The 12804-nt window shown below is 43.1% G+C and overlaps 1 protein-coding gene across 10 annotated transcripts in view; it reads left to right on the top strand.

The window, feature by feature from the left end:
• The first annotated feature begins 1996 nt into the window (after window positions 1–1996).
• ABLIM2 (actin binding LIM protein family member 2) overlaps window positions 1997–12804 on the top strand; it is a 210111-nt gene continuing 199303 nt past the window's right edge. For 3 of the 10 annotated variants that reach the window (XM_045017872.1, XM_045017876.1, XM_045017874.1), the window contains exon 1: window positions 2001–2324. In XM_045017872.1, coding sequence (XP_044873807.1) covers window positions 2309–2324 — 16 coding nt within the window. In that variant the 5' untranslated portion in view covers window positions 2001–2308. Of the gene's footprint in view, window positions 2325–12804 lie in introns of all 10 variants that reach the window. The other 7 variants (XM_045017867.1, XM_045017869.1, XM_045017871.1 and 4 more) reach the window with 7 other exon arrangements.

The raw sequence follows: 12804 nt of genomic DNA, 5'->3' as shown, positions 1-12804 counted from the left end.
CTTTCATGTGCATATTTCAGAGGTGCACATATATTAGCCCTTTCCTTCTATGCTGTTAGTTATAGAGAGAGACCACAGTATACATCACTGGAATGGAGAAGCAGCTGTTTAAACTCTACAAAACATTTGAGGGGGAAAAATTGAAGAAGAAGCCATGTCCACCTAAAATAAGAGAGGGGACTGAGAGCCCACTTCTGCAATGTGCTGACTGCCTTCAACTGCCTGAAGAAGACTTTCAGGCTCGAAAGCTTGTCTGTGTGTGGCTCAAAAGCTTGTCTCTCACTAAGAGAAGCTGGTCCAATAAAAGATATTACCTCACCTACCTTGTCTTTTTAATCTCTGGGGACATACACAGCTACAACTATACTGCATATAATGAATCCAGTGGGAGTTAAGGATACTTAGCACCTTGCATGTTCAAACACTGGGGGAGGTAGAATCTTTTATCAGTTAGAAATTAGAGTGACCAGTGAGTTAATACTACTATTCTACACAATGTGCCATGGATGTCTGAGGGCTTTCTCCTATGAAGTGCTGAACACCCTTAACTTCCATTGATTTCAGGGCGAGGTAAGGGCACTTAGAACATCACACAATTTAAGGCCCCTGTTGATCACAAATAAGGGTCAGTACTGGGTTGTATGAGCTATCCAAAAGACAATGGGATAAATTCTGCTCCCTGTTACACTGTGTCAATGAGGAGTAACTGTAAAAAAATGGAGTTACTTTGGAATGATATTGGTGTAACAGGGAGCAGAATTTGGCATAGAAGGTTTTGCCTTCCTATTATTTTTTTTCCAGGTGATGGTAATATTTTTTCATTGTTTGCATTATAAATGAATCACAATGTAACAGTTTTCAGAGTAGCAGCCATGTTAGTCTGTATCCGCAAAAAGAACAGGCGTACTTGTGGCACCTTAGAGACTAACAAATTTATTTGAGCATAAGCTTTTGTGGTCTACAGCTCACTTCTTCGGATGCATAGAATGGAACATATATTAAGGAGAGATATATATACAGAGAGCATGAAAAGGTGGGACAGTGCATTGCATCTTTCATACAATCCATGTTCCAAGAGACTTCACAGGCTTGCTGTATACTACACCGTTAGAGTAACATAAGCTGTCTTGCATGCAAGTGTCTTCACTGAAATTTGGCTCTCACTGCTGTAAGTGCCTCTCTGTGCCAATTGAAAAACACCACCTCCCCAAGGGTTGATTGAGGGGTGGTTGATGTAATTAGGTTGGCACAATGTCAGTGGGGCTATTGCCTTCCACTGACTTTTCTGCCTTTTAGGAGCTGTCCCACGCTAAGAACAAAATTGATACAAATGTTCCTGGTGAGGATGAGCGCTGCCAACATCAAGAGCCAAGCATGCACACCCACAAGTGATTTAATAACTGCAGTGTCTGCCCACATAAGGTAAGTCGACATAATTTTGTAGTGTAGACCTGGCTTCAGACATGCTATGCATAAATAAAGAGAACCAGCTTCCTAGCGCTTGGCGACTGCATCCTTTGCTGGGGTATCAGCCGCTGAAGCAGAGAGAGGGGTGCTCCCTGCATCCCTTCCACTCGCTCCCCCTGGAGTTTACAAGGCAGGTATTTTTATTTGCTAGGTGGGATGCTGGAGCAAAGCCCGGGAGCTCTTAAGCGGTGCTGACCATCGCTGCTGCTGCTTCTCTTGTAGGGTGTGGTGTTGGCAGAGAAGCCCAGTTCCCAGGGTGTGCATCACACAAGTTGGCATCGCACGGGGCATCAGACCGCCAGCTGCCCCCGCCCGCTCCTTCGCGGGGCTTGTTGGCGCAAAGCATTGCGGGAGATGTAGTCCCTTGCCGCGCCTTAGGCAGCGGCAGTCTGGCAGAGCAGCCTACACTTCCCAGGGTCCCCCCGTCCTGCTCCGCTCCGGCCACCCCTCTCCCGCTGCGCCAGAGCTGTCAGAGAGCCGCGGTTGTCACCTGGCCGGGAGGCAGGCGCGAGAGCCGCACGGCGGGGAAGGGCTGCGCGGCGCCGCTCTGCGCCAGACTTGCGCTCTAACCTGGCGCCGCGCACGGGGCGCTTGCATGACAGCTGTGGAGCCGGGATGCTGCCGCTCTAGAGAACTTGGGGATGCGCCGCCACAGAGCGGGGCGGTGAATGAGGCTGCGCTGGGCGGGGAGGCGGCTGGGGGGCACTTTTGATGTGTACCAGGGGCAGGTGGCTCGGCCCGCCCCTGGCGCTCTGCGCACCATCAGCCCGGGCCGGAGCGGGGAACTGCGCCAGTGCATGCGGCTCCAGGTGCGGCTGAGAGCAGCTCCCACCGCCAGACCATGAGCACCAGCACAGGTAGGCGTGCGCCGGGGGGCTGGCGTGCTCTGGAGCTCGCTGGGCAGGGTGGATCTTGCTGCAAGCCTTTGGCAGCGTGGTCCCATTTTTATGCAAGATGTAGACGAGCCCCGGGGTTCTGGGACTAGCTTGCAGGAGAAGGGGACATCATGCGGCTAATTCCCTCCCTCCTCCAGCCTAGAGGTTTTAACGCCGGGAGGCTGGGTGGGGGACGGGGGGCAGGGAATTAATTGCGGTTGCTTCCAGTCGTTTCACTAAGCTACTAAACAAGTGTCTGCATCATTTATGTTTTTTTAAGTGGATATTTCCCTCCCTTTTGGCAGATTCCCCGTGCGGCTCAGTCACGTTACAATGCAGCTTTTCTTCGGGGCGAGTGGGGGGTGGAAGCTGGCGCTACAAAATATTCCCAACCGAGTCCCCCCTCCAAAAATAAAATGCGGGCATCCGCTTGCAAGCAGCCGGGTGAGGCTGTGAGCTTCTGCTGCTTCCAGTGTTGGATGCAAGGCGGGTGGCAGAGCCCAGCCAGCGCGGCTCTTCTTACCCTGCTAGCAGCATAATCCATCCGCAGCCAGCCCTTGGGGGGGCGCTCCTGAGGGCGGACTGAATCCTAGTGGTCTAGGTGCGAATCGAACTTTTTAAGGTGTGGTTTTGCGTTTTTTGTGGTCATGATTAAAAGAAGGGTCTGCAAACTTTTGGCCAGCAGATACCGCAGTGTTGCAGGGAGAGGGGAGCAGCACAGCCCCCTGGATAGGTGGGCAGTGCGCTCTCACACACACGCCCCTTGTCACAGGCCAGTAATCAGAAGGAGACAGCTGTACGTGTGTAAAGCCTGCTTGTTGTGAAGAGGAAAAAATCCGTATCAAAAGAGCGTCCCCGATCCTCCTACAGGCAGCTGCTTTCTGCAGCAGAAATATGGGTCAGATCTATTGCTGCAAACTCGCTGCCTACTAGCCCACCCTGCAAGTTGCTACTGGAAAGTAAACACATATTTGCAAAGGGAAATGTGTGGGTTTAAATTCTCAGCCTTTGCTGATCTGGCCCAGACCATGTGGTAGTGCACAAGATGAAAATGGGAATGGCTTCTTCGGATCCACAGACTTATATAGAAGTCTGTGTAGAATTCTATCTGATTCCATGCAATGAAGAAATAAATTGCAGTGGTTATATTCAGACATGACACCTGTTTAAAATAATATGTGCTGCTTCAAATACATTCAGATATTTGTGTGGAAGAATTTAATTTGGGAGTCCACTTTAAATTTTATTTTAAAAGATTAAGCATTCATCTGTTTTGCATGGCACTGAAGTACTGGTTAGTTTGGAGCACAGTTGATTGCAAAATGTTACACAGCTTAGCCAGAAAATGTAGGTTTGCAGGGGAGGAAATACCTTTAAGAGTTGATTGTGTGTTTCATATGCTGCTGCTGCCAGCAGCTCTGCCTTCAGAGCTGGGTTCCCAGGCAGCAGCCACTGCCCCAGCTCTGAAGTCAGCACTTCCACAAGCAGCAGTAAGGGTAGCAGTATTTATTAGAGATATACCAATCTCCTAGAACTGGAAGGGACCTTGAAAGGTCATTGAGTCCAGCCTCCTGCCTTTACTAGCAGGACTAAGTACTGATTTTTTGCCCTAGATCGCTAGGTGGCCCCCTCAAGGATTGAACTCACAACCCTGGGTTTAGCAGGCCAATGCTCAAACCACTGAGCTATCCCTCCCTACAATAACTGTGTGATTCCCCCCCACAACTCCTTTTTGGGTCAGGACCCCCACAATTACATCACCATGAAATTTCAGGTTTAAATAGCTGAAATCATGACATTTACTATTTAAAAAATCTTATAACTGTGAAATTAACCAAAAAGGGCTGTGAATTTGGTAGGGTCCTACACATAGCTACCCTGTGGAACCTGCTTCCCCTCTTGTGCTGCTTGGTGTGATAAGAATTGTTGATACTGGGGTGTAAGGGACAGTCTTGTGTTCCTGCACCACCATTCTAGCCAGGCCAAGTTTGGGCTCTAAAGATTTTTAATTATATCATCCAAAAATGTTACTGCAGTTACTGGGAGATAATTGTTCTGTGCTGATATAAAAATATAGATAGATTGGGTAGTCAGAATACTGTCTGGAAAACATAGTCACATCACATAACTTGCTATCAAGGTATGGTATTTTTATATTATTAATGTCACAATTAGTTTATTGCACACAACTTCCATTGACTGAAATAGGAGTTCCATGCCCAGATCAATGGCAGGATATGTCCCTGAAGACTGTGCAGATGACTGGTAATGTTCACAGAAAGTCTTATTAAGTCTTCTGTTTTTTTAGAAAGGTCTCATTCCATTTAAAGACCTCAGACCTGCCATTGGATCTATGGATGGGCACCTGCACCTATTGGACCGTCACCGTGTGTATGGGACTGTAGCATTCCAACCATACTTTACATACTTTTTTTTTTTTTGCAGTAAGAAATATATTTTTTTTAGGAATTTGTGATATGGTTGTTGATACAAATCTCAGTCTTAAAAACTCTTTCCTGGTTCTAATATTTGCATTCTTTACTTTTTGGAATTCCAGCAAGAAGCACAAAGCTGGTCACAGACCAAGACAGGAAGAAAAACATTAGCTTCTCCCAAATTCACATGTGTAAGGGATCATAACATGTTAATTTCAGTGAAGTGCATGCAAAAAGTGAATCACAGTGTTGGTTACCCAGTGTTTAATAACATTTAAATTACATGGAATGTCACAAATCTACATGGGTGTTTAGGCTTGAAAATATTACACTGAAGAGGAAAATCAAATATGTTTCATAACACAGAGCAGAAAGCAACTGATCTATCTAGTATCATGGTGATCATGAGTTCTGAAATAGCTTACATGGAGGAAAATGGGGCAAAGTTGGTTAAACAGGGGTTAGGGTATAGTTAGATAGTTGGCAGTGCGGGGCCTGGAACCTGCAAGATGCTGAGTGCTTCCTGTGAGATGCTGCTGGTTGTCAGCTGATGTTGAAATATGAGTAAGGTTAAGATTTTGTTATGGGATTTTTTCATCAAAGTTACAGACAAGTCACGGGCAATAAACAAAAATTCGTGGATGCCCGTGATAGCATGGGGGGACTGACAGTTGAAGCCCTGCTACTGGGGGCATGGCTGACTGCCACTCCAGTGCCACCACTCCAGCTTCGAGGGGCTGAGCTGTGATGGGGCTGAAGCTATAGAGGTCTGTTAAAGTCATGGAGCCTGACAAAATCATATCTTTAAAAATGAGATATTGATCACCCTCAGCATTCCTACAGGAGATGTAGAATTGAGCCTATTTGAAAAGAAAGTCAGTGTATCAATGGGAGCTCTCTTGAAAACAGTGTAGACTATAATTTCAATATAAAAGTGTAGTTTTACATGTCAGTATTGCTATAGCAAATTATTTTTCTTTTCAATCTCCCTCGTTTTTGGTCCATATAAAAGAGAACATTAGATTGCTTGTTAGATCCAGAAAGAGGTCATCTAGGCTTGGAAGTCTCATTGGACTAATTAAATATGCATGAGCGTGAAGATTAAAATATGCAATCCTCAACCAGTTTTGTAATTAAATAGAAAATTAAAACCACTTTATTTGGCTGTACATATAACCATGTTACAGCTTCTCCAAGAAATGAAGCAATGGCATATTTTGCATGATGGTAGTTATTTCTTTTAAGTTGAATAAGATGAAATTTATTTTCCTTTGGTGTTGCTGTTCAAAGTAGCAAGACATATTCTGTATTCCATAGGTTTTTTTACGTTAGGGATTCTTTCTTACCAACTCATTTGGACAGGAGTTTAGTTCATTGTGGGACAGCTGCTGAGTGGCAACTTGGTCTTAGGGTTGCCAACACTGCAATTGTGAGCTAGCTGAGCTGCTCAAGCTAGCTTTGATCTACATAGTCATGGTCGTGGGTGGGTGGAGCTAGCCTATGCTACCTTGGCTTCACTGTTGTTCTTACTCAAGTTAGCCCTGGTATGTCTACATGTGGTGCAATCACACTGCCCAACTGGAGTATAGACATAGTGTTAGCGTCTTATTAGGCTGCGTCTACACTTGGAGCTGAGGGTGTGATTCTGAACTGGAGTAGACATACATGCAGTAGCAAGTGGCAGCAGCACGGCTAGCTACTCTGAGTACGCTCCTCGGGTAGTCTGAGCAGGGATGGCTAGCCTATGCCATTGCTCACTGTTGTCTGTGCTGCTGTGGCTACACTACTGTTTTTAATGTGCTAGCTCTCTTTGAGTATGTCTACTTGAGTTGGGAATCACACCCCCAGCTCCAGCTGCAGACATAGCCATAGATTTTAATGCCAGAAGGGACTGCTATGATGATCTAGTCCAATCTCCTGTATAACACAGTCAATGAAACCTTACTTAGTAATTTCTGCATCGAGCCCATAACTTCTGTTTGAGGTAGTCATAGAGTTTAAGGCTAGAAGTGGCCACTAGATAATCTAGTCTGACCTTCTGTATATCAAAAGCTTTAAATTTCAGCGAGCTACCCCTTTATTGAGACCAGTAACTGTAGAATATCTTTTGGAAAGATACCTAGTGTTGATTTAAATAAATCAATCCTTTTTTTATTATTTATTTGTGTCATGTTTCTTTTTGCCCAATCATGTGTTTGTGGCACAGTGTTTGTAAAATGATGAACATGCAATGTATTTGGCAATCCGCACGTACCCGCTTCTTGTTGAAATGTAGGATTATATTTGATCTTTGCTCTTACTTCTCAAGCCATTTGTGGTCCTCATGCCATATGTTCCCCTGCTGCATAAAACACACACAGAGGACTACAAATTAATTGTAAAGCCTGTGAACGTGGAACTGCAAGGCTACCTTACGTTGTATGCAGGGAACTTGTTGAGGTGCAGGAGAAGTGGGGAAAGAAGAAAAGCCAGGGATCCGTTGGAAATCCTAGCTCCAATGTTGTGAATCCTTGGCAGAAAGGGATTCATTCTGCCCAATACTCAGACCCCCTAAATCCAGCCTCTACTATATATTCATACCATGCTCAACTCTGTTGTATACGAGTACCGTAGAGTAGTGGATTAAATGACATGGCTAACATCTGTCACGTTGTCTCATCCTCTCCACACAGGAGAAATGTGTGCAATGGATTGCCTTATTTTGATAGGTTTTTAGGGTTTTGGGGGTTTTTTAGACCACATGTTACTGTGTTAGAGAAGGCAAGGTCAAAGAAATGCATCTTTCACTTAGGTGGAAGGTGATGAGGTTTGTGATGACCCTCAATTCCTGGGGGAGTTCCAGCAGTGGAAATATGGCAGGCTTGTCTGCTCTGCTGCTGTTGATCCTTCTGACAGGAGACACATGGCATGGAGGATGTATTAATGCTGTTGGGTTTTTATTTACACGGGTATTAATAATAATCATAATCTGTTTTTATAGAAGGGGAAAAAGCTGCTTAAAACATCTGCCCCCTAGCCACTACTCTGCTTCACAAAGGGACAGTGATGAGCGTGGAAACAACTTCCATTGCTATGTTTGTTTCCCTAGCTCATTTCTACAGTTTAAGGTGCTCAGCAAAGGGGAGCACATATGTCTTTATGTTGTTGGACAATGTGCGTGCTCACTGTACGCACCCCTAAACACATCCTTTTGGGTGGATACTACTGAATTTTGTTTGTTCTCTATGTCAAGATGTGTTAGCATTGTGTCAAGGCATTTAACTATTGTTCTTTGAAATACTGGAATAGTTTTGTCACAACCTGTCAGTTGATGTTCATGTTCTGAAATGTAGACAGAATATTTGTTTTGGATAAAGCACATTTATTTGTTGTTACATATTTTAGAAAAGGGCATGAGATGAAAATTTGTATTGAACAAGTGAAGGTTTTTATCATGATTTTTAGAATCCTTTCCATCTTCTGAAGAGCAAGTGTTTCTTTCACTGGTATTAGAAACCACATTGGTGCATCCATTCTGGAGACTATCATAATTTCATATTTCAAGTCCTTTTATGTATAGAGAAGGAATAAAAAATCTAAAATGCAACCATGTTCACTCCAAGGAAACATGAAAACTGCTGAATTAATTGAGAGGCTATGGTTCCTGATGTGTATCATTTTAAAAACACTATGGATTTTTTGGTATGGATTTTTTCACTATTTAGAAGTTGTTAATTTTAGACTCAAGCACAATGGTGGCCATTAAACACTCAATAATTGGTAGCACACGTCTCATGAGAACTATTAAGTATCTGAGATATCACTGTGTGATGCCTTTTGGCAAATGCTGAGGTTTCAGTGGTGACCCTCCTGCCCCCCAGGACCTAGTTACTTTTTGTTGATGAGATGAAGATGTGGTCAATCTTTATATGTTTTCAGTAGATGAACTAGAGCTGGTCAAGTAGTGAAAATCCTGATTCATGGTTTCAGTTTTGGGGGCTACAGTTTCATTTGATCTCATTATACACCAAAGGAAAAATTCACCCCTATGCAGAGCACCAGCTGAAGGCGTATGCATCATTTAACTCTTCAGAATACGAGGTAAGTAGTTCATGCACCAGGTCCTGGCCCATTGCACCAGGGTGAATTTTATCCTATTTGCATGAATTTGGATATTCATGGCTGTAGTCAAGAATTCCAAATGTTAGCAGGTATTATTTTGTTGTTCTCTTGTATTTTTAAAAGGTTTGGCTATCCAGTTTGAAAGGTGAAATACCATGTGATGTCGATGACAACACAAATAACAGGTATCAAGCAGGTAAAGTGAACAGCTCAGAAAACTCACAGACTGAAAATCATTTGGTGCATACTTCTGAATAATGAAAATAATTAGCAGAAATTGGGATTCATTTACAAACTATTAGCTAATGCCCAATGAGGCTAAATTAGCAATGAATATTATTTGTAATGATTGATTAATTGAAGCAGTTCTAATATGATCACAGAGTATTTGGGTGTTTACTTTGACCATTGTCTGAAAGGTTTGAGAGATTAGAGCTTTCTAAACTCCTGCAAGTATTGCACTTGCGCTAAGATGGTCTGGAAGTCATAAAAATGACTTTTAGGTTTAATCTTTATTTTTTCAGCTTACTTACGCTATTCGTTTTGCTCAGTTTACAAGTTGAATAGATTTTTTTTCTCCCCCTCCTACTATGATCTGCAAACTCAGTGTGGGGGCTGAAAATGAAATTGAGGTTTTTTTTCCCTGCACCTTACATCATGCTTAGTAATAAGGTTTCTTGCATGGGAGCTAAGCTGCTAACTTTGATGTTGTGTGAAGTCAGATTCTACACCAGGGGTAGGCAACCTATGGCATGTGTGCCGAAGGCAGCACACGAGCTGATTTTCAGTGGCACTCACATTGCCCAGGTCCTGGCCACCAGTCCAGGGGGCTCTGCATTTTAATTTAATTTTAAATGAAGCTTCTTAAACATTTTAAAAACCTTATATAACTAAACTATTGTATGTAAAGTAAATATTATAGACTTATAGAAAGAGACCTTCTAAAAACGTTAAAATGTATTACTGGCACGCGAAACTTTAAATTAGAGTGAATAAATGAAGACTCGGCACACCACTTCTGAAAGGTTGCCGACCCCTGTTCTACACCGCTCATACTGCCGTGGCTCTGGTTTTGCAATACTAGCAGCTGTAAAAAAACTCATTGGTAGAGTAATTAACTATAACTCTGCTTCAAAGGGTCAAATCCTGCAGACTATTTACAGAGCTGTATGAGGCACGTTGTTAGCCATCTTGGATCCTGGTCTCATTCTACCCTAAGGAGATTAGTGCACCCCTGGGGCTGCTAAAAACCCTGTAGACTTGCTGCAGAGGGATAGGGGAGTACCAGTCTGGAGTCCCTTGTGTGATGCTGTTTCCCATTCACTCTCCCTGGTTGTGATTCAGCAACACTTTCCCGTCTCAGGATGCTGGAGATGCACTGCTTCCTTTGCTCCATATGTGGAAGTTACGAGCTTAGCCATGGCCTCAGCTCATGGGGAAGGGGCAGAGTTGGTCAGTCACAAAGTTGTTTCACAGTGGCCCCAATGGCAGTTACCTCTCTCCACTTGGGGTACAGGGTAGGGCTCTATAGTCACTGAGCCCATACATGATGTGTGACTCCCGTCCACTCTACACCGAGGGGCAGGTGTAGACACCTTCCTGAACTTAGACATTAATCTCTTGGTGACTTCCACCTTTATATTGTATCCATAATTACTTTCAGACGGGGAGATCCACAAGCTCCTAGGCCAAGATTGTTAAAAATGGGTGTCTAAAATCAGGCTCCCAAATAATTAGCCTGATTTTCAAAGGTGCTGAGCACCCACCATCTCCCACCGAAGTGACTGGGGGCTGCTCATTGTGCAGCACCATTGGAAATCAGGCTAATTATTTAGGTGCCTTTGTATGGATTTGGGTGCCTAACTACGCACCCATTTCCTTAAAATCTTGGTCCTAGAATTTATAGCTTTTGTGGTATGACACCACAGTAAAATTAGTCTGGAAGACCCCTGGGTTTTTTTAGTGGGGCACATGTCTGTAACAACCATCACCACTCTCCCAAAGCCTTTTGTTAGGTTTTTATCTGCAGATGGCATTCAAAATATGTCACGTGAGCCTTCCTAAAGTAAGCCCCAAAGAAAAGTAGTAGTGTGACTAGTGGCCCAGTGCTCCTATTCAAGTGAATATGCCTTTGAAATACAGTTTCAATACCTTGGAACCCAGTCCTGCTTATTTTGAAGTCAGTAGAAGTTTTGCCATTGACTTCAACAGGAGCAGAATTGGGCCCTTGTTCTCTTGGCAGAAGTTATATGTTGAATAGTTTTACTTAAGACAGCTGGAGTTTCCTTTTGAAGCAGAATGATTTCCATGTGAGATTTGCTCCATAAACAGGATTATAATAGACAGCATTCCATACCAAACATGAGACATTTAGTAACAGGCATTAGCATTTTAGTTGCAGTTTGTCACGCTTATTTTCACTCTCTACTAAATAATTTTGCTTTTGTTTTAGCGGGCCAGGGTTCCATGTATAGTCCTGGGGAAATATACAGGTAAAGTACCCTGCACCAAGTTAGCATTATACCCACAAGTAAAACTCAATATGGTTTGGTGTGCTTCCCAATGTGCATGAAAATTAGGTCTACAAAACTATTCTGAAAAGCAATTACGTTGCTGTTCAGTGCCACATTTTATTTTCTTACTGATGGTCTTCAAGTTAAATGACCTAAGACATGACCCTGGGAAGTGATGAGCTGCTCCAACTCCCACTGACTTCAAAGGCAGTAGGATCAAACCATGACTCCTTTTTACAATGAAATAATTGGCTCCTTTTTACAATGAAATAATTGGCTTCCTTCATGGAGGAAAAGAATAGTAGAGGTGATTCGTTCCAATTTCATGTTAATTAGCTGTAAATTTAAGTGAGTGGGAGCAGGTGCAGGATCATGCTCATGCTGCTAATCCAAAGGTATCTTAGATTACACAAACATTTTCCTTGAATATTTACTTGCTCCCAGATATATCTGACGTATTTTAAAGTGAAAAATAAATTTCTCAAAGTCTATAAATACATACTATGTAGATTAGTGCAAGTGTCACCTACTGGTCAGTGAGTGTTACAGCCCCGCACTGTGCCAATCCACGGAGGATATGGGGCTGGCATCTCCTATGTGACAGGCAGGGATACTTACCCCTTTCCTCTTCCCTAGGTGCCATCCCTAGCAGGGGCTGTAGTAGGCTCAAGTCCGCTGTGGTTTGGACATAGATGGGGCCTGAAACACACTCCCACCTTTGGATTACACAAGTGTTAATTTTGGAAACATAGTGTTCAAATGTTAAAGACTGCTTCAGGGCTGGTAATTTTGGTTTCGTATAAGTCTTTAATACAGACTGAAACAAAACATCATAACAGCACTAAAGGTGGATTAAACGTTCTAATAAATGTTTCCAAAATTGATACTTGCATTAAAATAGGCAGCTTCTTGATAACACATTGCAGTCTGCCAGGTAAATGTAAGTACAGTAGAACCTCAGAGTCATGAACACCTCGGGAATGGAGGTTGTTCGTAACGCTGAACAATACATTATGGCTGTTCTTTCAAAAGTTGAAACTGAACATTGACTTAATACTGCTTTGAAACTTTATTAGGCAGAAGAAAAATGCTGCTTGTAACCATTTTAATTGAAATGAAACGAGCACAGAAACCGTTTCCTTACCTTGTCAAATCTTTTTTTTTAACTTTATCTTTATTTTTAGTAGTTTATATTTTACACAGTGTTTATTTGCTTTTGTCTCTGCTGCTGCCTGAGTACTTATTTCTTGTTCCAAATGAGGTGTGTGACTGCCAGGGCAGTTTGTAACTCTGGTGTTCATAACTCCTGAGGTTCTGCTGTAATCCACAAAACTAAAGAGTCTCATCTTTCTGATTCATGTTTACAGCCAATTTTTGGATGTGTATATCAAACCCTTCACAAATTTCAGTTCT

The sequence above is a fragment of the Mauremys mutica genome, chromosome 5, assembly GCF_020497125.1.
Source record: "Mauremys mutica isolate MM-2020 ecotype Southern chromosome 5, ASM2049712v1, whole genome shotgun sequence".
In the NCBI taxonomy this organism is placed as follows: Eukaryota; Metazoa; Chordata; order Testudines; family Geoemydidae; genus Mauremys; species Mauremys mutica.
Note: the sequence above shows the minus strand (reverse complement) of the source record. Positions and strands in the feature narration are given on the sequence as shown.